Raw genomic sequence first — 27,840 nt, forward strand, 5'->3', positions numbered from 1 at the left:
TTTGTGAGCTCCTTCACATAACACCAATTATTATTAAAATTATCCCTTTTTGTTAAATATTTAATTACATTAATTTCAGACTCAAAACCTTGATTAAGATACTAATGATGCTCGTGAGTGTTTAATGACATGCTTAAGAATTTTGGGTTGTCACAAAGTCCCCCCCTTAAAAGAATCTCGTCCCGAGATTCGGGTGAGGTTCGGGAAGAGAGCGAGGAGCTTTGGAGTTCCGTGAATGAAACAATAAAGGTATCGAAAAGATGATACGACTCCTAGGTTTTTTAGTACCATATTCACCTAGACAAGTTAATCCTTTAACAAGGATTCTACAAGATAACGTAGGTGTGGTGTGAGTGCCGGTGGTGTCATCACTTTTTCTCATATCAGTTCGCTGACATGATAAAGTAATCACTTCTACTCATATTCATGAGAGAAAAAGGTAAGGGTGGTATCCTTGGTTTCTTTTATGGTGATTGCATGCATATCTAAGAAAAGTAGGGATACAAGATTCCTACAAAAGCAAGGGTGGTGTGGGTGGGATGATAGAACTTTCATTTCTCAAAAGTGAACTCATCTCAACAATAAGCAAGGAGTTTTATGATGTCTACATTACTATAGTATCATTTATATATTGGAGAAAAGATCAGGAAAATCAGTGCAAGCTGATCTTCACGTTCCCACGTTACTTCATCTTCAGAAGGATTGTTCCATGAAACATTAAGAAACTTAATCGAACGACATCCTTCCTTTCATTCAGCTTCATCGAGGATGCAAATTGGATGCTCGTGATAAGAAATGTCAGGTTGGAGATCCTGACTGTCCAGTTCCACGTCTTTGGTTGGAACTCGAAGACATTTCCTCAATTGAGAGACATGGAAAACATTGTGAACGTCGAAGAGGGATGGAGGCAGCTCTAACTGATAGGCCACTGTTGCACGCCTAGCAATGACTTGGAAAAGGACCAACATATCGAGGTACCAACTTTCTCTTGACTTGGAAACGTTGGGTCCCTTTGCGTGGAGCAACCTTGAGGTAGACATAGTCTCCCAAATTGAAAAGGAGTTCACGCCGACAACGATCAACGTAGCTCTTTTGATGAGATTGCACCGTAAGCAAATGCTCGTGTATCATCTTGACTTGTTCTTCTGCTTTCCTGACCAGGTCCAGACCAAGGAATGATCTTTCTCTGGACTCAGACCAATGGAGGGGAGTCCTACAACTCCTTCCATAAAGTGCTTCAAAAGGTGACATCTTGATGCTTGACTGATAACTATTGTTGTACGAGAACTTCGTAAAGGGCAACTAAACCTTCCATTTCTTTCCATATGTGAGAGCACAAGCGCACAACATGTCTTCAAGTATATTTACCCACTCGGTTTGGCCATCAGTTTGGGGACGGTAGATAGTGCTATGGAAAACATCGGTACCTATAGCTTCATGGAGACTCCTCCAAAACTGAGAGGTAAAATATGAGCCTCGATCAAATATGATCTTCTTAGGGACACCGTGATGGTAAACAATCCGAGTGAGATACATATTAACATATTCTTTTGCACTATAGCGAGGACGGGAAGAAAGTGCGCGAATTTGGTGAAGCGATCAACGATGATCCAAATAGAATCATACCCTTGAGAGGTCTTTGGTAACCCGACAATAAGATTCATGCCAATCTCTTCCCATTTCCAAAGAGAATCGGTAACAGTTGAAGGGTACCAGTTGGTTTGAGATGATTGTCTTTCACTCTTTGGCAAACGTCACACTCAGCCACATACCGAGCAATCTCCCGCTTCATGCGAGTCCACTAAAACCTTTCCTTGAGATCTTGAGACATTTTCGTGCTTCCGGGGTGAATGGAGAGCAACGAACTATGAGCTTCATCCAAGATCTTCTTTCTCGATTCATGGACCTTAGGAACCACTAGTCGCTTTCCGAACCACAGAACACCTTGATCATCTTCGGAGAAGCAACTAGTCTTGTTCTTCTTCATTTTGTCCTGAATTCGGTCCATACCCTTATCAGTCTTTTGGGCTTCTTTGATTTGATCCAGAATGGTGGACTTTATCTCAAGGTTGGCAAGTAATCCTTCTTTGACTATTTCCAGACCAAGTCCTCTAAATTCGTCACACAGGGTGGCGACTTCGGGTTGGACTATAAGGCAATTGCATTGGGACTTTCGGCTCAGAGCATCAGCAACGACATTAGCCCTGCCAGGATGATAATGAACCACCAACTCATAGTCCTTGATCAATTCAAGCCATCTTCGTTGCCTCATATTGAGATCAGCTTGAGTGAAGATGTACTTGAGGCTTTTGTGGTCGGTATAGATGTTGCAATGATTCTTAAGAAGATAATGACGCCAAATCTTTAGGACGTGCACAATGGCCATAAGCTCTAAGTCATGAGTAGGATAACTTTTCTCGTGGCGTTTCAATTGGCTAGAGGCATAAGCAACAACTCGACCTTCTTACATCATGACGCACCCGAGTCCAATGCCAAAAGCATAGCAATAGATATCAAAGCTCTTCTACATGTTCGATTGAGCTAGAATAGGTGCAGTGGTGAGAAGAATCTTCTAGGTTTGGAAAGCTTGCTCACAAACCTCAGACCACTTGAAAACCATGCCCTTCTTCAATAATTCAGTCATAGGTTTTACAATCTTTGAGAAGTTTTCGATGAACCCGCAATAATAGCCTGCAAGTCCAAGAAAACTCTGGATGTCGGTGACGTTCTTAGGTTGCACCCAATTCAGCACCTCTTGCACTTTACTTGGGTCAACTGTGACGCCATTTTTAGAAAGCACATGACCTAGAAAGGAGACTTTCTTGATCCAAAACTAACACTTGCTGAATTTGGCATAAAGATAATGCTTCCGAAGTCTCTCTAGAACAATCCGCATATATCCTGCATGTTCATCTTCTATCTTAGAGTAAATGAGGATGCTATCAGTAAAGATCACGACAAAGGCATTGAGCTCCTCCAAAAAGATCGTGTTCATCAAGTACATGAAGTAGGCCGGCACATTGGTTATGTTGAAGGACATGATAGTATACTCGTAAAGCCCATAATGAGTAGAGAAAGCCGTCTTCGGAATATCTTCAGTTCGGATTTTGATTTGATGATAGCCCATTTATGAAGTGACCTTGTTTCTTGGCGTCGGTGTTAACTTCCTTAGGGGCATACTGAGCTAAGTAATTAAACTCTCACCCGTAGTCCATCATGAACTTATTCTTTTGCTTAAGATCCCTGAATTCATGTCTGTTGTTACCAACACCCCGGTAGATATGTGGTAGGCGTGAAAAGCTTCGTGGAACTCTACCCAAGATATACGATGATTGGCTAGTTGCATGGTGAGGAAGTTCGTCCACCATGCCTCGGCTGCTCCCTGAAGTTAGTGCATAGCATAAAGGGTCTCCTCATGGCCCTCGCACCGAATAAGGGTAAGCTTTTGTTCGATGGTGCGAAGCCAATCATCAGGATCGAGGGGGCCCTCGACGCGAGTGAAGACGGGTGGATGAGTGTGAAGAAAGTGGGAGTAGTCATCGTGACGATTGGCTCCACCTCCGCCATAAGGAGTCGTATTCTAAACCAGAGCTTTAAGAAATTGGGTTCGGTCCTGACGGTTCTGTTCGATTCTCATCAACACATCCGCCATAGTCAGCGGCGGGGGTGGGCTCCGTTCACCTGAGCCTTCTGGTTCACCGTCCCTAGAATTATTGCGGGTTCTCATCCTATTGCCAAATCCCAAGTTAGTGGCAACGAGGACACTCTAAAGGGTTAGATAGTTTGAAAGACTTCCAAACAAACGTATGATTTAAAACTAATAACCAGTAAGTGGAAGAATCATTCCAACTTGACAGTTATGCATGCATACACAATGAGATATGAAGATGATCATGACCCTAAACTACACATCACTCACATATCGATAAGTTTACGAATACGTTACACTTAGGGTATAAGATAATGGATTTAAGCATTCAACTAGTTTCACTTATCGAGCTAATTTTCTGAATACGAGAGCTGTACTCCTTGGGAATATACTCATACTTATCCCATGAAAGAAAAGGTGAGTCAGAGATCAACTTTTCCATATATAAGGGTGAAGCAATAAGACTAGAACAACTCTATAATAGAGAAGGAATAAAATAGAGCAACCTTGCTAAATTTCAAATTTTAGTTTCAGTTAGTGAAGTTGTCAAATTTTAATTAACCCACTTACTTACTATGCTATAATTAACTCTATCCACCTTGACTCTGATACCACGCTGTTAGACCTAACCAAATTACACCTGGTTTAATCGACAATTAAGTCGATTAAAACGAAAATAATCTCAATAGTCCCGATATATGCTCAACAAAACCCAAGATCACAGCATAAACCGCTTACAATATAGTTTCATTACAAGATATGAACAAAATGTAAAAGTTTTAACTTTTATTATAGACAATGTTCCGAGTTCCAGTTTCTACTTAGATAAGAGGTTTCATAACGCAGCGAAAAGATATTAATAAAATAAAAAACCAATGGCACTATTGCCCATAAGGCATCACCAGAACTAGCTTAGACATTTGATCTCTACTCCCGGCCATCTTCATCACTGGCAGGATAAAAATACCCAGATACGAGTTCGTTGTTACCTGCATCAACTTAAGGACAGTTCCTTGAGTACGAATGTACTCGCAAAACTTACACAATATGAATATATATATATATATATATATATAATCCCAACTCCAAGGATAATGCATTGAGTTGAATAGCAAGTCATAGCCACAAAATTAAGTTGACTTAGCGAAAAGCAATTTAACCAATGTAATAACATGAACTGCTAACATAAACTGACAGAAAAACATAATCTTCAATAAAGTAAACTTACCTAACTCAACTTAGTACCAGCACACGCTTCTCTCGGAAGCCCACATACTTTCCATTTATTTTTCCCAAACTGAATCGGAACTCTATGACTGATGTAGATGAAACTCAAGTATGCTCATGATTGAGAGCGCGGTAATTCAAATTGGTCTTGCACCCTACAGAGGGTATATTTTTACCCACACGACTTGGGTCCATCCTCTTGGCCCCCGAGATAACCTTTCTCATACCCGGAACTACCCACTTACACTTCCCCTATGACATCAGGGTTACCGTGAGCGTGTCCCGGACACCTCCGGCTCCCCGCCACTTTGCATCTCCTCGTACTTTTTCTATGCGTCATAGGGACACAAGGCAAGCGTCAGTACGGCATACGATAATCGGCCTATCTTACCATTAGATCGACATGTGAAAGTACGGAAAGTGCTCAAGCCAACAACACCAACGGACTATGCTTAAATGATACAAGCAGTCTATGGCACCCGGGTGTCCTCTCTCGAATTGCCTCGGACACCCGCTCACATCTTGTCTAATTTTTTTCTAACTCATCATCCCAATATATCATTCTTTTGTAACAATAGTTGAATTTCCTGTAACTCGTGAACAGCGGTGACTTTCATCGCTCGACTTCTACCGATGACCTATGTAAGGCTAAGAAATTACCGTATCACTTTTTAAGTTAGACCATATCATGAAAATTCCCAGAATACAAGGATTAGGATTAACAATTTTATCAAGTCATGTACGATGCAACAAATAGGTTCTACCTAATTCCCGACATTGACTCCTTATCACATGCATCTACGACATATAGCGAAATCTAACAGATTAATCAACAATTCACCAAAATATAGGAGAGATATGATATATGCTTGCATGGTGCCTGCCTTATGCTTCTTGCACAACACTCACAAAATTCTGCTTGTTCGTTCTCAGGTTAGATCACGTGACACTCCGAAGCATCAATTTCTAAATAAAGACGACAGTGCATCACAATGAGCATGATGGCATGTAACAAGAGGTGAACCATAGTGCATGAACAAAGTGGAGATGTAATTCATCATGACATGAGTTTAACGCATTAAGGATTTCCTTATTTTAAACTATCATTAAACATTTAATAATTTTCTGAACTAATTAAGCTTAACACCAAGCTTAAACCTAATTAGAAAGTTAATTATGTTCAACATGAGTGTGGGTATTTTTAATGAACATGGTATAATATAATAAGATTTAAAAATTTGGTTTCAACAATTTTGGTGTTACCATAATTAATTATGAATTAATAAAGCTTAAACAAATTTCCTCAATTGAATAAACCACATAACATATTTCATGACTCCTAGTATTTTTAATATGTAGAGCATGATAAAACAAAGCTACCAAATTGGTTTCACGATTTTTGGAGTAATATTTGATTTTCTATGCATTCTACAAGTTTCAGCCCATTTAATGACATAACAATAATTCTATTTCATGATTTCTGAACTAACCAAATATTAAAATCCCTAATTACTTTTTGTACCAAGGTTGAGCTAACCTCAGCAGCTAAAGCGGGCCCGGGCGTTTGACCTTGGGTCAAAATCGACCCGAGTTGCTACTAGCATAGCGCCGGCCATGGCGGCAGGCACAACGTGGTCTGCCGGCGGCAAACGATGGCTTAACTTCCCGGCCGAGAGCACCTATGACCTCTATGCGAGCATGTGAACATGACGGCATGCCTCTTGGCCAAGAGGCACGACGACAGCTCGGCCAACAACGTGCATACACGGGTGGTGAAGGCACATACACCGTGGACTACCGTGCTGGCGACAGGCAGAAGAGAAAATGACACGTGCAAAAGCTCTACAAGGGTACGAGGGAGCTCACCACGCGCTCAAATTGGAGAAAAGCACGGTGGAACAACGGCACTACGACGGGTGGTGAAAACTTGGCCGGAGTTGAGGAAGACGACGCTGCTGAGCTCGATTCGCATGGGAAAAGTCAGGAGAAGCGGCGGAGAAGGGCTTAGTGAAGCTCCTTGAGCTTTTTGGCGGCTAGGAGGGCTCAATGATGGCAGGGCTCTAGCAGATTTGAGCCGCGGTGCGTGGTGTGTGCATGCGGTTCTACTGCATTGAGTTCGGCTGAGAGAGAGAGAGACTAAGAGGGAGATATATAGACGATGGTCGATGCCTCTGGAGGCCTTGGTGCCCTGGCTTGGTTTTCTGGTGATGTGGCCAGCCTCATTGGTCAACAAAATCGGCGTCCACCTCTCTCTAAGCTGCTCGGCTGAGTGAGAGAAGGGGATGACCAGTGGGGCACATGAATAGTGTTGAGCCAAAAGAAATATCCTCCCCACTTATCTAATTCAAAAGAAAACCTTCCCAATCTCCAAAATTTGTGTGACAAATTTTGTGTGAATCTATAATTCGAGTGCAACCTATTTTAACTGGTTTTACTTGAAAGTCTTGAGACAAATTTGAAATAAAATTCCTCAAAGTTGCAACCTTTTGCAACTTGCACCAATTTTTAAGCCTCCGATTTAATTCCCAAAAATTTGGGAAAAATCACTAATATTCTTCACATATCATGGACTAATTTCTAAAATTGTTCCAAATCCTATATTTCATAGCAATTTTGTGAGCTCCTTCAGAGAACACCAATTATTATTAAAATTAACCTTTTTGTTAAATCTTTAATTGCATTAATTTCAGGCTCGAAACCTGGATTAAGATGCTAATGATGCTCATGAGTGCTAAATGATATGCTTAAGCATTTTGGACTGTCACAAACCAACAACCCTTCTATTAGACCCGCCATTTTAACGTGTGCTCCATCCTCAGCCTCTTGCACGCCAAATGAGGTGTGCCTCTCTCCTCACGCCATCTTCCAACTATCTTCTCCCCCATGCGCTCACACCATCATCCGGAGCAACGGCAACGGTGTACCACCAGCGCAGATCGGTAGCAATGAAGCTCGTCAGTGTCCCTTCTCACGCTCTTCGCGCTCACCCTCTCCAACCCTACCTTTGGCTTTGCCTCGGCTGCGCTTCCTCGTGCAGCCGCCTTCTGCTGTTGGGCGCTCCAGAGGCGCAGGTGAGTGGCGGCATCAGCCATGGCCTCACCCAGCTCTGTGCTTAGTGAGCACGCCTTCAAACGGCTCCAGCTCGGGAGCGACGACAGGGACGAGGAGGGAGCGTACAGGAGCGACGGCGACGAGGGAGTTGAGGCGGCAATAGGGGAGGGGTTCCAGGGGGACGAGGAGGAGTTCGCCATTTCCAAGCTCAGTCTGCCACGAGCTCATCGCCACACTTGAGAAGCACGAAATTTGGCTCATGGATGTTGATTTTTGGCCTTATTTGTGGGGGTCCAAGGAAGGTGACACGTTGATTTTTTCAGAACTAAATGGGATCGGGATGATTTGGCTTGATTTTGGTGGAATCGGACATGGGGAGCAGCAGATGGACTAGAGCAACAAGAGGGAGATTGTAGCGAAAATGGTTCTATTAGGCCATGATTGTGATTTTAGTGATTAATGACAACATAGTCATTGAGACTAACATGTTTGTCAAGAATATATGTTAGTAGGTCTCATGGATGCAATAAATGAAGAAACCACCATAACTGGGACAAAGTTCAGTTGAATAGGAAGAAGTCCTAGGAAAATTGACTACACAAGAAGATTTGATGCTCAGAGGGCTATACACACCGAAGCATTCTTGTCAGAAGAAGCCAGAAAAGTTTCTATACACCGGAAGGTCCGGTGCTCAGAGTTGAAGACACCGAATTCTTATATCGGAGCATTTGTTGCAGTAGTGGAAGATCAAAGATCAACACGCTAAAAGGTCCGACGATGAAAATATGCACACCAAAAACTTCACTGGAGTATTTAATAGAGTGTGTGAAAAAAAACCCCGAAAAGATAGTGTTGTACACACCGGAAGGTTTGGCGATGAAGATTGTGAACGTTGGAGCTTTTTGCACATAAAAGAAGTGACGCGGCCAGGCTTAGGTTAAAACACCGAATAGTCCGGTGATGGAGTGAAGGTTACACCGAAACATCCAGTGTTCAGAAGAGTTGCTGAGTGGAGTTTCAACGGCTAGTTTGCGATGGTGTATACACCGGATGATCCGGTGAGTACAAACTGTTACACTGGACCATTCAATGCTCACAGTAAAGTTAAGCCGTTGGAGTAGCGACTAGTTAGTGGGGTTTGAGGCTATAAATACCCACTCACTTGGTCTTTGAAGGTGCTGAAGTCCAGAGAATCTCATACACACCTAAGAAGACATCCAAGTGCTTAAAGTGTTCATCCCAGGTGATGAAGCATACTATAGAGAGTGATTAGTTCTTATAGGTCTAGAGAGAAGTGTTGCTAGGTGCTGTAACCTACAGAGTAGATTAAGGAGTGATTTAACCGTGTACCGAGAGGTATGCCGGCGCATTGGAGTCTTGGTGACTTGTAGGTAACTTGTTAACCCTCTGACTTGGTGTGGAGTGGCAACAAAAAAGATTGTGCGGGGACGCGGATGCCCTTGTACTTGTGACTAAAGCTCCAAAGTGAAGACGACGTACAAGTGACCAGAAGAGAGGTTAGTGGTGAGACCTCGTCTTGGTGGCTTATCGTGCTTGAGACCTTGTCTTGATGACTTGGTAACTCAAGAGCTATGATTAGAAGAGATTTGACGACCGATAGTATATCCTTTGTGAAACTCCAACGTGAACTAGAGGTGTCTTGTGTGTCATCGATATCATAGGATAAAAATCACTCGTACGTCTCTCTACCTTATTGATGTTTTCGCATTTACATACTTATATTTTACCTTGTTAGAGTAGGTACAATCCTTTTAAGCATAGAGTAGATATACTAGATAAACTTAGAGCACATTTAGATAAAAATTGAGATAGATTTATCTTATAAAATTTTTGCAACCATTAATTTTTAAGTGTTGTAAGTCATCCTCCTCTTAGGACGCCACCGTTCCTCACAGAGATAAGTGGTGGGACTGGGTTATAGAATACTATTAAAAAATAAGAGAGAATATAAAGAGTGAAATATAGATGTGTTGTTATAGTGGTGAAGTAATATAAAGAGATAATCTTTATATATGGTAATCTATATAGAGGATAAAATATGGATATGCTGTTAAAATTATTCTAACTAGATCAACTCCAACAGTTACTCTAAACTATTGTGCTCCAGTGCTATAGTGGGCTTACGGACTCCATGCAGCTGCAAACAAGCTCCAGCAGACTCGACTTCGACTGCTATAGGGGTGGTACAGTGATAGAGATGTGAGTCTCCATATTTGCAGATTCTCTCTCATCTCTATCACAGTTTATAGAAGATGAATATGAGTTCGAAGAAAGAAAAAGAGTAATAGAATGTAAAAAATAGCGTAGATGTTAGACATGAAAAAAATAGAAAGTACTGTAATAGTGTTAGAGGATGATGTAATAGTGTTTTAAAGAACAAATTTTTAAGTATCTAATGGAGATGGCCTTACTAATATTTTCTCCGCACATTGCAAATTTTATGTTTTATGATGTGCCAATGATAACACAACAGTTAGGGCCTATTTCTTTTGTTTTACGATGTAGTCAGGGCTTCTAATATAGTTATTCAGTCTATCATAACATAATCTTCAAATTCTACTAGCACTATCACAAAAATTTGTCTTTTGTGTAAGCATAAAGACTCTTTTCAGCTAAAATTGACATAAAAACTTTGGGAATAGACATGATTTAGATTGATACATGACCTGCCCTTTTCATATCAGTGAACTATGCATTAAGTATTGGCGGATGCAGAGGAGTCAGCGAGGCTATCTCCGCAAGAGCCGGTAAACTATCGGCATCTGTATTTTTACCAATTCTAACTACCGCCAGCAGCTACCGCATATCTCTTTTTTCGTTGCTGCAGCGATGCCGGTTGTATACGGCTTCTGTATCACTGTAGCTGTGTATGTACGTGGGTCTAAAGGAAGGAGGAGAATAATGGAAGGTAGAATAATAGGGTAGCTGTTGAAGATGAAAAAAATAGAGGATACTGTAATAATATTAGAGGATGTTGTAATAATATTATAGGGATAGATTTTTAAATATTTGTTGAAGATAACCTAAGCTCATCTATCTCTATCTCTATCTTTATCTCTCTTTTCTTCTTCAGAAGAATAATAGGGTAGCTGTTGGAGATAAAAAAAATAGAGGATACTGTAATAATGTTAGAGGATACTGTAATAATATTATAAAGATAGATTTTTAAATATCTGCTAAAGATAACTTGAGCTCATCTATCTCTATCTCTATCTCTATCTCTATCTCTCTCTTCTTCTTCTTTTTTTCTTCATCTCTCATCCATGAAAAAAAATTATTAGGGGCTCAAGGGTCCTAAACCGTAGTCCTATGTGGACCAACCTGAAGCAAACCGTGAGTGTGATAAAGTTAGCCAGCGGTATTTGAAAGCTGGAAGAAGAAATATTACACCCACAACTCCAAACCAAAAGGTGGTTTCCATTATCCATGGTTTTTAGGGTATTCCCATGGATATATATGCATGATGCAAAAAATAATACGTGTGAATACTAAGTTTTATTCGTGTAATGTTGAAAATAATCAATTTAAGTTAAAATAGTTAGATTAGGGTAAATTGGAAGGACTGCAAATGGTTGAGGCTAGACAGCTGAACAACAATATTAAATAAAAGAAAGATATTTGGTATCAAAATTTTATAGCAAATATAACTATATCTTTTTAGAGCATTTGATTTTTTGCCACACTGTTATTGGGTAAGATGGCATATTTACCACTGGCTCACATGTCATAGACTCAAAGACCCACCTACCAGCATAAGTGAGAAATTACCACTCCGATAAAACGACAAAAAATTAAATATTTATTTTTTAATATAAATAAATGTATGGATATATACTGAAGAATAGCCTTCCCGCTGTACTTTTAAAGTTCTTAGCTATATGGTCAGGGAAAAAAGATACATGATTAAATAATCTAAGGAAAAAAGAAATGAACTATGTATTACTCCTTCCCGTCATAAATATTTTATATTTATACGGTTTTCAAAATACATCTTTGACTACTACTTTTTATATATCAAAGTTATATTATTATGAAACTATTTTTCAAGATAAATTTATCTATATCATTTTTAAATATTCAAGCTTAATATATAAAGAGTAATTTATAGCTAAAATTTAAAAATATTAACCATACGTAACTCAAAAACGATACTTATTTATGACTAGAGAAAATATCATAAAAAAGGAAAATGTCTAACGCACTCAATTTAAATTTATGGGACCTAATTAAGGCTATGAACAAAGAGACTATATTTACTGCAATATATTTAAGCTTAAAAGCTAATCGGAATCTCTAAATAATATTGAATATCTAAGACGGTTAGCCCGTGGGCCGATTGACTAGTTTTACAAGAAGCAATACAACTCCTACGAAATCCCGGTGTTTTCAAATTGATATGTATCTGATCAAAGTATCAGACTGTACTCCAGCTTACTATAGTACTGTAACAGAAACCGGACGCAAAACCTCTATAGCACTGCACCCTGGTTGATATTCGGGCACGTCAGCGAGCGCGTTGTAACACAGAAGGTAAAACGGAGAACATCGATAGTACTGTAGAAGACGGGGAGCAGGTGCCTGCTGCGTTTATGGGGAACTGTTGGATGGAATAGCATGAGGTAGACGACGGACAGGCTCCGATACAGTACAGGGAATGCAGTGCAGCAGTGTTTGGGTAGGCAGGCAGGCAGGCAGCATGGACAGGATCGATGATGTCAGCGAAATCTAGGGGGTAGATCCCTCGCAGGCACAGCCATTACTGGGACCAGAGAAGAGAAGCAACAGAGAGTTTGCAGTGTTTTTTTTTTTTTTTACACAGCGGGGCACTGATCTCCTGCACAGCGAGCCTACACCTGCGCAAGACTAGAAGCATGGAAGTAGCCTGGTTTCGAAATGAGGCTCGGTTTAGTGGCGTCCAGCTAGTTTAGCTTGTTAAGAGCATCTCCAAAAGACACCTAAAAATTGGTTCTCTGTATCTCCATTTAGGGAAGCATCCTAAAAAATATTTAGTCTCTAAATCTTTTCTCCTCCAGCAGATACCTATTTGCGATTCTTTATTTTTTAAAATTTGTCCACGTAGATAACTACCAACAGACTGGACATACGCGCATCGTCTCTCTCCTGGCCTGCAATCCATCGCCGCCCCTCCCGGCTCCTTTTTTCCTGCCGCCTAGCGCTTCCCTTCCCGTCTACGTTCCAGCGCCGTGATCTCCACTAGGCGTACAGGCGCGATCCCGAGCGACAGCAGCACCATGATCTCCACTAGGCGTACAGGCGCACCGCGACAGCACAAGGAAAAATCGCCGCATGTGATCCTTCGGTACGACAGTACCGTGAGATTTACCGGACTCGGGCCAGGAGATCCCGCGCGACGTCACGCGATCCAGAGCTACGCCAAGCCGTTCAGCGTGAGTCGATCTCGAGCGATCCGAGAAGAAATTGATCTGTTTTGCGATGAGTCGTCGTAGTTTTGTCATACAAGAGGTCTTGGATTCGTCATCATCGGATGATGATGATGAATTCATTATTGCTGCAGCACACAATCAATATCATCTTGACAAGGAACCTTACCATGTCGGATATGTCCTTGGGCATCAAGTAGTTCATCGGAACAGAGAAGCAGGGCATTTGAGACTGTATGAAGACTATTTCTCAGATGATCCTACGTACGGTCATATTTTGTTCAGACGCAGGTTCGTAATTAGTATATATATTTTTATTGGTCTTTGTTGTAGATCATGATATGTATGGCTCATTCTTATCATACCCGTGCAGGTTTAGGATGAGGCGTTCTCTGTTTGTACGTATAATGCGTGCTGTAGAAGAACATGATGACTACTTTGTGCGGAAAAGAAATGCAGCCGGTAAACTTGGGTTAAGTTGTTTGCAAAAGATTACTGCATCATTCCGTATGCTAACATATGGAATAGCAGCGGATGCTACAGATGATTATGTTCGTATCGGAGAAAGTACTGCTATAGATAGTCTGAAAAGGCTTGTCAAATCTATTATTGAAGTATTTGGAGATGAGTATTTGAGATCACCAAATGAGAATGATACTACTAGATTACTTGCACTTGGGGAGGCAAGAGGTTTTCCGGGAATGTTAGGATCCATTGATTGTATGCATTGGAAGTGGAAGAATGGTCCGGCTGCATGGAAAGGTATGTACAGCGGCCATATCCACGAGCCTACAATAATTCTAGAAGCCGTTGCTTCACAAGATCTATGGATTTGGCATGCTTTCTTTGGTTTACCGGGGTCTCACAATGATATCAATGTTCTTCAACGCTCCCCACTCTTTGCGAAGCTAGCTAAAGGTCACGCTCCAAAAGTGAATTATACCATCAATGGTCACGATTATACAATGGGATATTACCTTGCAGATGGCATATATCCTACATGGGCCACTTTTGTAAAGACAATATCATCTCCACTAGGGAATAAGAAGAAATATTTCGCAAAAGCTCAAGAAGCAGTTAGGAAGGACGTGGAACGAGCATTTAGGGTGCTACAATCTCGTTTTGCCATTGTTCGAGGACCAGCACGATTTTGGGATCAAGACACACTCGGACAAATTATGAGAGCTTGTGTAATTATGCATAACATGATCGTTGAAGATGAGCGAGAGGAAGGATCAGAAGACTTCAATTATGATTAAGTAGGAGAAAAGGTGGAACCTTCCCATGAAAATACGTCTGAACTTCACGAGTTCATTGGAACTCACAAAAAAATTAGGGATAAGGAAATTCATTCACAGCTTCAAGCTGACCTAGTGGAGCACATGTGGCATCGTCATGGAGACCAATATTAACAATAATTTTTTTGGAAAAATACGTAGCACAGGGATTGGTTCTTCATAGTGCTTCAAGATTTGTCCAACTTTAGTTTTGCCGTTTTTGTATTACTGCGGTAGTGGTAACACATTCATTCAAAATTTTACATGTGCTAAGAGTTCTGTCAGTCACCTTCCTATGTGAACATCTATGGAAATGCAGGTGTGCAAATCAGTGATACATTTGGACAGGACAAATGCTAAAAGTATGAACCAGTATCATAATCAGTCTTAATAATCTGTCAAAAAGAATTAAAAAATACCAAAATCAGTCTTAATATCTGTCATATGATCTTGCACCTGGACAGGTACCATTTATCCAAACTATCAGTACATCCATATGATCTGTCAATAAGAATAAGAAAGTTTTAAATTACGCTAACACGATAATTTGCTCCATACATCAAAACCATTCATTCAAAATAAATTCAGACGCAAGTAGTTGCTTTAAAAGTATCAAGATAACATTGCACACAAGTAGCTGCATCAGCTATCACCTCAAGACGCAGTGAAACATGGATCAACACATAAGTACCATCAGCAGCAACAGGACCGAAATCATCTCCATCAGCTTCCAAGTCGCCCCTCTTTGTGTTGCAGTAGCTATCAACCCGAGCTGTTCATTCGTCGAGTCACTATCTCATCCTGCAAGCTCCGGTAGTATTGCTGTTGCAGACTAGACATGCCACTAATGTCTATTGACATAATTCTCTCTTCTTCCAACATTTTCTTAAATGCAAACTCTTTGCTCCTTAACTCTAGATTTTCTTTTTCAATTGCAACCCTCTCTTGTTCCAGTGCATATGCTTGTTTGTATCTGTCATCTTTCTTGAGCTCCTTCTCTGCATCGGCCTCTTTCTTCTTAGCCCACAAATTATCTAATGCCTCTATGTACATAAGATCTCCACCTTTACGTAATTTTTCTTTCTCCCTCTTCTTTCCTATTGGTCTCTTCGTTATTGAATACTCTGGAGTGGCAGCCTCACTCTCATCAGGGCAAATAGGAGTAGACGTAGCCGGCGTTGAAGTGTCAGTTGTCTTCTTTTTTTTGTGAGGTGGCTTTTGTGTCTGCCTATCAATCCACTTTGGCTATGTTCTTAAGAGGTTCCAGCAATGCATGAATTGAAATGACTTATTGGTCTTATCTTTTGACTTGAACAAAGTGCATACTTGCACTAGCTATATAATTCAACAAAAAAAAGTCAGTACGTTTAGCACCAATTCATATTGTTGTATAGACAATAAAATTATATAAAAACTTGTAAATAACCTTGTCTTGGTAAGACACTCCGCTTTGCTTCCTACCCTCAATCCGGCTTAGACATCTGGCAAACTTGTTCACATTTTCTTGAATAGCAGACCAACGATGCAAGAGGGACTTTTGGGAGCGATCTGAGGTGAAGTCCTTGTTGGAATGGAAATAATCATAAATTCTCTTCCAGTATGTAGAACGAGATTGATCGGTGCCTTGGACTGCATCCATACTGACATTGAGCCATGCCGAAACCAAAATTTCATCTTCCTTCTCACTGAAATTCTTTGTTCTTTTTTGGCTTGGTCTAACGGTGGGTGCAACTTCCATAACTGGTGTAACTTGCTCCTCAGGTGGGCTACTCAATCCATCCCAAACCAGTTCATCGCTCTCCTCATTCATCAAGGTACAATAATATCCACTGCCGTCATAGTCCCTATTAAAGAAGAGACTACTATAATTTTTCCTGGCAGAAATGACTACTATACTGTGGCATTAGTGACACAATAAGCCATTCAAGAAGAGACTAACAATAAAATAATATTGACAATCCAAAGATGTTGGCAGTTTAGGATAATGCTGTAAACAAAATAAAGTGATACAAGATCTGGACACGCGCCTAAAATGCATACCACATTTCTGTCACCATAAAGTTTGGCTTAAGGTGTACATTTTTCACAGCAAACAAGAATCCAAATCCTCAAGTCCGCAGGAACAATAAATTTGCTATCACCAAAAGACATCAATGCCACCAGTCATCTCCAACTATTGTTGCAACACAAACCAATGTAAAGCCAAAGAAGTAGCAATCCCAGATGACAGGAGACTGTCAACAACGCAAGAGATCAATTCTAGACTGTCGCACATTCATTTTCCCTCCTTTCCCCACCTCTTGCACATCCACCTGGACAAGAATTGCCACCCGGTAAACAAAAAAGATGCCGAGCTATCCATATGCAACCCACTAGTTCCAATTGGCATGCACAAATGCAAGAACTCCACCAACAATCACTAATTCGCCACAACAATTGCATCCGTGCAATTGCGGCAGGAAGGAGGAGGAGGGGGCACGGGCCGTCGACGGCGCGCGGCGGGAGGGGGGCGTTGACGTCGCGCGGCGGGAGGGGGGGCGTCGACGTCGCGTGGCGGGAGGGGGGGGGGGCGTCGACGGCACGCGGCGGGAGGGGGGGGGGGGCGTCGCAGTCTCGGGTGTCGACGGCGCGCGGCGGCAGGGCGGGAGTCACCGTTTGGGTGCTGGGTTCGCGCGGGAATGAGAGCGGGAACGCGGCGCGGGGGAGGGATAGGGAACGACGATGGTTCCGTAGATTTGGAGACGACGGGGGTGCGTTTAGGGAGTCTGTAAAATTAGAGATTCGTTTTGGGGAACTGTTGGAGGGTGATTTTTAATGCAAAATCTCTAAATTTAATTATAGGGAACCAAATAAGGTATCTCTTGGAGATGCTCTAATCGAAGGCAAGGAGAGGTATTTGGAAGGTAAAGGATGACCAAATTTGTGTTATCATGGAAGAAGATCAAATCGACTCAAAAGTTGAACACTTCTAGCAACCATATACATGTTCCACGATGTAAAATCAATTTAGGATGAAAAATCTAAAAATAAAAAATATAGCGTAACAAAAGAGACATAGGTCTACACGATGGTTGAATCTAGGTGGCTGTGAGATACGGAGATAGATAATATCGAGGAGATGGTCTTTTATTATATGATAATTATTTATTTTGATTTAAGTTTTAAAAATAGAGTAGCGGAATAAAAGAAAGCACATTACTGTTAAGTAAAATGATAGATGTGATTTTTTATACTATAGGAGATGGGAAGAGGTAGGGAGAAATTAAGAGTCTGTTTGGTAGAGTTTTGATTCTGTGGTGAGAGTGATTCTGTGATGGAAATAGAGTGGGAGTGATTCTGTGGTCGAAGTGATTCTGTTTGTAAAATCGGTTGGTATGCTAGTGGTGGAAGTGATTTCTAAGAGAATATTATGTTAAAATCGAGGAGAATCAGTCGGGAATCAGGTGAAAGTTTTTTCAACTATCATCTCGCTATACAAAACGGGAAGTGATTCCCGCGCAGAATCACTCCTCAACCAACCTGTTTAGCAGCGCTAGGAGAGATTCCAGCGCGGAATCAACTCACAGAGCTCTACCAAATAAGGCCTAATTTATATTGTGAATTATTTGGTCGTATAAAATATACGATGATATTTGTAGAAATCTATCTTATACTCGTTTATTTTATAAGAATATAAAAACAACTTTGTGTTTAAGTGCACAAATACCTTCAAAGTTACTCAGGTAAATTTACCTCGAAATTCAACAAGTGCGTTGCCAAACAATGCAACTGAAATAATCGAAGGCTTTGCGCTTTTGGCTAGACCGTTAAGGAAGGAAGGGGCTAATTCTAAATAACGTAGGGAGGTATGGGCCTGGTACAATCATTGGTACGTCACCCTGTAGCAAGATGGGGCAAGCGTAAAGAGGCTTTGGGGCTATGGATGCCGTGTGAGCTCCAAAATCAAGGCAGCCTGCCTGTTTCTATTTCTCCTTTCTACCATTGGGAAATGGGAGGAGGAGGGAGAAAGGAGATATGGGTCCATGCACCTGTTTCTGTATGGAAGCTGGACCTGCCACTGTTTTTTTATATCTCTCTCATGTTGCTCCTGGATTAACGTGAGCGATGAATTTTTTTGAGCAATTTTCCCTTTACACTGCATTTAGTGCACTTTGAATCCAATTTAATATTAAATATTACTTTACATAGTATATTTTCCTCTAATCTTTTCGTTTACACCGTGTCTGAAGATTAAGCTACCAGATTCATTCATCCATCCTAGCTCCACTGAGTAAACTGGAAGGGTAAATTGTTATTTTTAACCTGAACTTTCTTCCTCTTATTTTATTCTTCATTTGCTTACTTTCTATTTCGTCTCAAGTTACTTAGATCTATATCTCTATATCAAGCTTCTAGAATCCAATTGTTATTGCTCACGGACTTTTTCATTGCTCTTCTTCACTTCTTCATTGCTTATATTCCTCATTGATGGCACCACTTAAGTTGCTACTTGCACGGCTGCTACTCTCTAGCTATATCTAACTTGCCGACATCTCTTCTCAAATCATCCTTACACCGCTACACCACTCTAGCCATGTCTACCGCGCCGTCGGCCAGATGTCTATCACCATAATACTAGCAAACATGTAATTATAGAATCAGATTACATACAGAATGATAACTTTTTATATGGTTGATAGCACCATATATTCTATAGCATCCTGCATGATACGGAGATATGGCTTAGCAATTTGAGGTAAAAAAGGAAGCAAACAACGAAGGATGAAACTAAGAGGAAGCAAGCTTGTTACGAAAGATGGATACCTAAATCTAAGATGAATGAAACTACTAAGTTACATGAGTATAATAAAAAAATCAATTCTTTAAACACGATATAAATTAAAATATTAGCATTAAATATTTGGTTGAAAGTAAAAGTTGCTATTAAAGTTGGTTCAAAATGTACTAAATATACTAATACATGGTTTAAAATGAAATTTACCATGTTTTTCTGCAAAAACTCTAGTGAAGTACTACATGACAAGCAGATAATAGGAACAGGAAGTTAGCCAGATTAAGAGTGTGGCTGCAAACAAACGCTGACAATATTCAAACAAATTCTTACGACTATGGCTATGGGAGATGCAACTTAGTATAACCAGTTCTCTTTTAAAAGAAATTTGGTATAACTAGTGATATGTACAGTGCTCCATCAACGTATTGTTTGTTAAAACTAATAAAATATACCCACTCAGGTTATAAATACATATCGTTTTAGAAAATATTCAATAAAACTTTTAAAATTGTAACTAACAATAGCTTTCAAAATAAGAATTAAAATATATGTATAGATTTATCTTAAAGATAAATTTACAATATTGTAAATTCAATAAATTTTATATTCTAATAAAACATAACAATCAAATATATACATTAGACATGCCTTATCCTTCATGATATGACACCATGTTTTTTAAGACACCGGAGAACTTCCCGGACACTCGGTAAGAAGAAGGTGAGCACACAAGTGCTGGTGTGTGCATGGCATTTCAGGGCTGCACATGAGGTAGTCCACTGCAAGAAGGTGTATGATCACCATGGCAGTGGCCTATGGATCCTAGGCTGTCCTCCATCCCTGCTCCCTTGCTACCTGTCCAGAGTTTCCAGGCCTCCCTAGCCGTCTAGGTTGGTGTGCTGCACAGTACAGACATACATCATTGTCTTTCTGTCCTATTTACCAATCTAGTAATTTATATACACCAGTCATTTTAACTTTTTTTAATGTGCATTTGTCAAAACAAAATGCTGCAGAGTTTGCTGCTAATTAGCTCTAGTTGTGTACTTGGATCATTGGATGGTTGAGTAGTGAAGCACCAATATTCACATGCTGGCAGCAGAATAAACTAATCTATGTGCAAAACTGAAAGACTGAGCCAGCTGATCTTATGCAATGTGAATAACTCCAACTGAGATAGGCAGAGCCTTCTGTGCACGAGAGTTTGGAGTAAATAATGCAGCACCAGAGTAAATAATGTGAATTTAACTCAGGCCCTGTTTCAGCATAGTGCAGAGTGTGCTCAGACTATTCATGCACTGCTGCAATTGATTCATATATACTGTACTCAACATGCATACAAAATTACTCCTCTACCCAATTTTCTTTTTTCCTTTGCGAGGATATTTACCTATTTTGACAAGTCTCAAGTGTGGACAAAGACTCGGTGGCACGTTGTGGATTTTTTTTGGAATTCTTGAGATAAACCTCTCAAGTAACCACGAAGTTGTATGCGAATGATAGTACTGCAGTTGGAATTATTATGTCAAGCATACAAGGTCAGTAATTCAGACTGGCAGCAGAAACCTTGCTTCTGTCAAATGTAAAGAATACTACCCAATTGTTTTCAAATCTTAGTTAAATTGGATCCATTCAGATAACTCAACTGTAAATCCAATCTGGAACGTATCAAGAACCAGTACAGGCTAAGGCCATAGAGGGAAGGAATCTGAACTTTGCCAGTATCTAACTCCAAATCCACGTATCCAGTTCATTGCCGTGTTGCAACTCGCAAGAATCCAACAAGGTGCGGAAAACAAGGCATGACAGATTCTTGTACTTCTGGCAAAAGGTCGACGCAGACAAGTCATAACCAGGCTCAAACCTAAAAGAAGCTACCTATGGCAACAAGAAATCCATAATATGAACTCAGTTCTGTAACAAAAAATTGGAACAAGCAGTGGTAGAAACACAAGCATGTTTGCTTTGAAAAGGATCTGAATTCTGACTACGCCAAGAACTTCTCGGTTTGACACAAGCTATTCGTTTATATACATAATCTGTACAGGGTGAAGTTCCACAAGAATTGGTATTTCAAGGAATTCTATTCCTCTTGATAAATGCCAGGATTTTTCTTGGCATCAACGATTTGCTTATGGGCTTATTGATGGTCGATTATTTCTCCACTGTGATGGAGAAGCCTAATAACTATGGTGATGCAGCTCCAAGAAAGAATGCTATACTACACGCCTTGTGAATGTTAAGGCAGCAAGGAGCATCGCATTATGGAAAGAGTTAAACTCATGCTAACTGGAGTGAATGGGAGCTGTATTACTTCTTTCTTCTGTCAAAACAGCCACAGCTGCTTCCTCCCTTGATGGAACTTCAAGGCAAACCTTCATCGAGTCGTAAACAGTAAATCCTATGGCTACTGATGGCACAACCTGTGAAAGGGAGAACATATGAAGAAGTATACTACTTTGACATCAAATACAGATTATTTACTTTATGAACTTCAATAAATATAAAGTATTCATAACTATATCAATCAATAAATATTTCGCACGGTGCTCCTTTTCTATTTTGCCAGTAACGCAGAAATGAAAGGCAAGTATGCTAATGCGTCCAAACTAAAATACTGCTAAAGAATGATCACACAAAAAGACTGCCCTTGATAAAATGTTCTAACTCCTCCACAGTTCAGCTAAATTAATTAATTGGCATACAAAAGAGCAAGTGCTTAAATGAACCAAAGACTTTGGAGGCTTCCGATGACAATACATATCAGAACTTGTAGCTTGTCCAAATTCAGGTTCTACAGTCAAGACATGGGAATTGCAGTGTTTCAATAGCTGCTGCTTACCTGTCACGTTTTGTCGGCAGGTGAGAAAGGCTTTCTAAGCAAAACAAAACTAAATAAACGTTTAGTGGCACAATAAAGGAAATATCTCGCTTTCAAATAGTTGATAGATAATCCTGAGAATAGTTGTCGCCAACCTTGCTGTTTTGCTATCATATGCATACCCATTCCATTTCCCCACAAGGCTGGATGATGAAATGGCCTGAACCTGAAAATGGTGCAATGGTGCATCACAGCCACATGCTACGAAGAAAACTATACATGCATTTGCCGCCTAACAACATCAAGATTCAAGGGGTTATGTTATTGTCCTAGCAAACCGGCAACTGACCCGCAACCAAGTTTTGTTATGATATCTTTTCTGTGCTCTTCAGGAACATGAGTCTTTTCATCTTCTCGTAAAAGTAGAATTTAAGCTCAGAGTAAGGGAAAATTCCATATAGTGATGGGGCTGAAGAACATTAAATCTTAGTTAATAGAGGGGAGTGTATTAGGAACTGGTCTTGAGAAAACAGTGAAATACAATATATGCATACCCATGCCACGGTATAGGCCTTTCATTCCATTTTGTCTGTATATTTTTTTCACACAATCCATGATCACTTTGTAAACCTGTTCAGAGGACTTACATTCTCTGAAACCGACATTTACTGCACCTTTCACCTGCAGAGAAGACTACTAATTAGAAAGGTAATGAAAATTGAAGGAAACGGGGCATATACTCATAGAAGAGTATACTAGATAGATCCTATTAAAAACATAAATATCAGTAGATGATTCTAATCAGATCATTGTTCAGAGAATATGTTGATCTGTAATACATCAAAGGTGGCTTAAAACCCAACAGAAAGTGCGGTTTTCTAACTCAATGAAGGATGCAAGAAAGATTTGGACCAACCTGATAAGACAACTTTGTGCGGACTAGATCAAGAGGGTATGTGCATATGACAGCTGTTCCTCCAGCTATCGATCCGGCCACAAGATCAAGAACAGGCCCTTGCTCAACATTAGGAAAACCAAGAATGATCCATCGGCGGCATTCTTCATAGACCATATAATACAAAGCTGCATAAGGAACAATCCGAGCAACACTAGCACCATTTCCCTTAAGTATAGACAATTCAAAAGTCAAGCTCAAGAGCACGATATGTATTGATAGCCTACTTTTGTTCTGTAAACTAGGAAGAGGCCAACCTGTAAAACCCTAACAGACCTTCTGTCCGAAAGATTGTTCGGAAGGATCTAATCAATCCAGAACCATGAAACTCTGCTCTTATTGTCTGAAAGATCCAACATTATTTCAAACATCAGATGATTACTTAAGAGTCATGATGATATAGAGGAAGGGGCTTCTGTACAAGCACAAATTCAAAGCATGATAAGAAGAACCAAGTGGCTGGGACTATAATTCTGTCAAAGTAGTGACAACGAAACAAATTTCATGATGACCATTTACGGTTTATAATTGAAAAAAAAAATGCATAGGACAATAGATTTTTCGTATTTGTATGTACAACGATATTTTGTCGTATATATACGGGCAGCACAACATACATATACATTCATAAGAAAAGAGAGGAAAAGAGGCATCGGCCGGCCCCTTTTCTTTGGCCGGCCCAGCCCGAGCACCCTCTCCTTTTCCCCACCGAGTCGGCCCAAGCCCGAGGCTCCCCTTCTCCTTATCCTCTCCCAAACCCGGTTGGGCTCCTGTGCTTCTTCTCCTATGTGCTCACGCCGCCTCTCCCACGCGCTCGAGCCGCTCCACCAACCCGAGTGTCAATAGCCCATGTACTCTGCTAAAAAGAGCTAGTGCCATCAATAACGTATGTATGATTATTGCTCCGTGGAAATCTCTCATTAGTTTTTTTTTTTGAGAGAGAGGAGGAAAGCTCTTATTAATCAGTAACCAAATTTCAGAAATCGGCCATCTGATTTGTCCCCGTTTGCAGAAAGGAAATGGAAAATGTATCTGTGCCAGATACTCCTCCAGTCACAAATACATGACGTTTTGGATAAGATTCAACCAATCTTTTAAAACTTTAACTATCAATAATGTTTGAAATATTTAATTTTAAAACATGAAAAATATATGTGTGGATTTATCTTCAAAAATATTTTCATAATATTATAAACTTATTAGATTATATAAATATATTTTATTTGAAATGGTGGTAAAAAATGGATCGAAGTCAGTGCTATATTCAAAACATCAATTTTTTTTACTGAATGGTTATTTCTCAATTTTTTAACTAAACCCGGCCCAATTAGTTTCCATCAAGGCCCGGCCCGCAACAGGAGTGCCTGATAAAAGCGGCAACCACCTGTCAGACTGTCAGGGAGGGTTTAGCTGCCCCTGGCCCACAAGTCGGTGGCCGCGTCGATCGTCCGGCCGGCGAGGGACCACCGCGGCAGCCATCCACCGGCGCGCCATTCCGGAATCACTCACACGATTCCCTCCTCTCGCCGACCCAAAGCATCGCAGAATCCGCCCCAAAAAAATCTTACTCGCATCAGGCGAGCATACAAAGAGCGCGTGGTCAGTGCTCCGAGGAGGGGAGGAGTAGGTGGTTGGTGGATACATCGATCGAAGGGGCTCCGGCGGAGTTGGAGGCGGACCGCCATGGCGACAGCTGCAGGAGGAGGAGGAGGACGAGCCGGAGGATGGAAAGGAGGAGGTGGGGAGGGGGAGGCATCGCTGGCTCGCAGGGCGTGGAGGCAGTACTTGGTACAGCTCCAGCAACACCCGCTTCGCACCAAGGTCTTCGCTTCTCGGTCTTGTTGGAATTTTCCCCTTTTTGTTTTGGGGGAGTGGGGAAATCATGAACCTGGATCTGGTTGGTTTGCGCAGATGATCACAGCGGGGTGCCTCGCCGGCCTCAGCGACTCCGTGGCGCAGAAGCTCTCCGGGTACCAGAAGATTGAGAAGCGCCGCCTCCTGCTCAAGATGGTGAGCATTCTGGCTTCTCATAATTCCGCCTTCCTGGTACAGTCAGTCTGTCAGAGTGTTTTTGTTCCGGTAAAAGTGAATCTTTTCTTGGATTTTTGGTGGGGATTTTTTGAAGGACTACAGTGGGGGAAGCCCTCACTGATTTTTGGTGGGGATTATTCATTGGAGGAATAGAGCATTCAATTGTTGGATCAATAGATGGTGTTATATAATGTCAACTGAGCTCAACTGCAATTTCGTTGCTATAGGAGTATGAATAGTTCTTATCTACTGTTATTTTTGAGAAAGCTTTATTGGAGGAATAGAGCATTCAATTGTTGGAATGCTTAATCCTTTGAGCTAGCGCAGGCATAAATTGGTAGTGTATGCTACTCAATCAGAGCTGCTAGGTCTGAATTATATCTAGTCGTTTCTCAAAATAAGGATTAACATTAAACTTTCGCTTATGTGGTGTCTGATAGTTTCCCCTGCTTAATTTTTTCGAATAAATGTACACCAGAATTATGTAAGAAGATCTGTTAAAGAGTGGAGGTGGACTCTTTTGGGAAAAGAGTTGTCGATGTTTTCTATTATTCTACTCACTTCTGGTCTCAAGTTTCTAGTCGTATTTGCTTCAAAAAAGAAGTCTCAAGTATGCTAGGGATTAGTTTTTTTATTTGACGAGGTTTTGTAGCATGACTTCTTGAATAGTTGTCGAGGTCATTAAGCAGCTGAATCCAAAAGATGGAACTTTTTAAGACAGTATTTGGCACTTTTTAAGTCATGCTTCCGTACATCTTGCTTTTTTTTATTGATTGCTTATAAACAAATGATACTCCACATTTTTAATCTATCCATTCCATTATCTCTGACTTTCCTAACTCAAAAAGTAATTTAGTCACATATTGGCGTTGGATGGTTATGCCTCTGTTCTGTTGTGTATGATGCTTACTTACATGTACTTGTGTATTATAATCTAGCATCGTGTCCTAATGCTGTGCTGCAGCTCTTTGGATTTGCATATGGTGGCCCATTTGGACATTTCCTGCATAAAGTGTTGGATTATATCTTCAAAGGGAAGAAGGATACCAAAACCGTGGCTAAGAAGGTATACTATTTATCATTTGATAATTTGCACCATATATTTCGCTTCTTTTTGCGCAGGCTATGCATAAATAGTTTATAATTATCATGAAAACTATAAAATTCAAGTGAACATGCATGTATAAGCATAGTACACCGAGGAGATGTTTGATTTCAGTAGCCAACTAATAATTGTCCTGCAATGAAGTTTTAGCCTACAGTAATGTAGGCACTTTGCCCCAAAATGTTGATCAAAGCAGCATAAAAATCTTGGATTCCATTGGCATGCTTGTAATCAGCATGTGACCCCATGGTTTCCCAATGGACTCTTGGAACGTTTTCTTTTATTTATTTTCTCAATTCTCATTGCTAACTTGACACTAAAATTATTCAAAGTACTTCCGAAGTGTAAAACTGGCTTTGCTGGTTACTCCTGGGATTGAGACCCCTGTTTAAAGTCAAGCTAATGCAGTTCAACCATCTGCACTTGATATTATGTGTTCTCTGAAACGCTATATATTTCTGAACAGAGGGAGTGCTTTCTTTTCAGGTGTTGCTGGAACAGCTGACGTCTTCTCCCTGGAACAATATGCTGTTTTTGTTCTACTATGGATATGTTGTTGAGAGTAAGTCTGAACCTTGCAAATTAGTGAAGTTTGTGGCAATGAAAGACTTGTGTTGGTATTGTGCTATTACCAAATTGCCAGTTAAAATTTCGTAATTTCCTTTTCATAATTATAATTTTATGTCAGTTTCAGTTTCCCAAGACGTGACCATTTTTTGAGAATATGTTCTTTGAGTAAGGAGGAATTATTGGACCAGAGCAATGTATTTTGGACCGTGTGGTCATCTGTCAAAATATATAATGTCAATGTTGAATCCATATATCTTGTTCATATGTATGTCAGTCCAAGGATAGATCATGCCTTGCAATGCAGGGAGGCCTTTGAAGGAAGTGAAGAATAGGGTCAAGAAGCAATATCCTTCAGTGCAATTGAGTGCTTGGATGGTACACATTTTGCTTTCAGCATGAATACATGTCTTTGAGTTTTCCCTCCACAGATCATTCATAGACCCGGTTAATGTGCAGTTTTGGCCAATAGTCGGTTGGATCAACCATCAGTACATGCCGTTGCAGTTTCGGGTGATCTTCCACAGCTTTGTTGCATGTTGTTGGTAATGTTCGTTTGGCCTGAACATTTCGATTCTGTCCCAATGCATGACATGGCGAATTCTATTTCTTATCTGGTTATCATATTTTTCGCTGTAGGGGGATATTCCTCAACCTTCGCGCAAGGGCTATGTCTTTGAAGCAAGCATAGACAGTTTAGAACGAAACATTAGCGCAGCTCCATCCTGGTTGTAACCGGTCAAAGAACAAGGATGCTGGGTGCTATATCCTGTACTGTTTGGCAACAAATCTCTGTTCAAGTCATTCAAGTAGTTCAGGATTTCGAATATTTATCCGGTAGTATGTAGTTGGCTTACTTGATTGTCAACGCATGCAAGACAGTCCGAGCATTGTAATGGAACCAAAGTATATCAGCTATGAACAAAATTTGCCTACCATCGAGGACCAGTACATGCTGCA

General features: G+C 40.6%; 1 protein-coding gene and 2 pseudogenes across 1 annotated transcript; 1 reads left to right on the forward strand and 2 right to left on the reverse strand.

Moving 5' to 3' along the window:
• Positions 1–15,122: 15,122 nt before the first annotated feature.
• LOC133923205 (uncharacterized) lies at positions 15,123–16,009 on the reverse strand (annotated as a pseudogene).
• Positions 16,010–21,686: 5,677 nt separating this feature from the next.
• Positions 21,687–23,526, reverse strand: LOC133923206 (mitochondrial carrier protein CoAc2-like; annotated as a pseudogene).
• A 1,042-nt stretch (positions 23,527–24,568) lies between these two features.
• Positions 24,569–27,828, forward strand: LOC133922385 (peroxisomal membrane protein PMP22-like). Its single transcript, XM_062367706.1, has 7 exons — positions 24,569–24,998; positions 25,089–25,187; positions 26,173–26,274; positions 26,800–26,875; positions 27,188–27,258; positions 27,340–27,425; positions 27,520–27,828. The coding sequence occupies exons 1-7, from the start codon at positions 24,861–24,863 to the stop codon at positions 27,569–27,571; spliced, it is 624 nt and encodes a 207-aa protein (XP_062223690.1). The 5' UTR covers positions 24,569–24,860; the 3' UTR covers positions 27,572–27,828.
• The last annotated feature ends 12 nt before the right edge of the window (positions 27,829–27,840 follow it).

The sequence above is a fragment of the Phragmites australis genome, chromosome 6 (genome assembly GCF_958298935.1).
Source record: "Phragmites australis chromosome 6, lpPhrAust1.1, whole genome shotgun sequence".
Classification (NCBI taxonomy): domain Eukaryota; kingdom Viridiplantae; phylum Streptophyta; class Magnoliopsida; order Poales; family Poaceae; genus Phragmites; species Phragmites australis.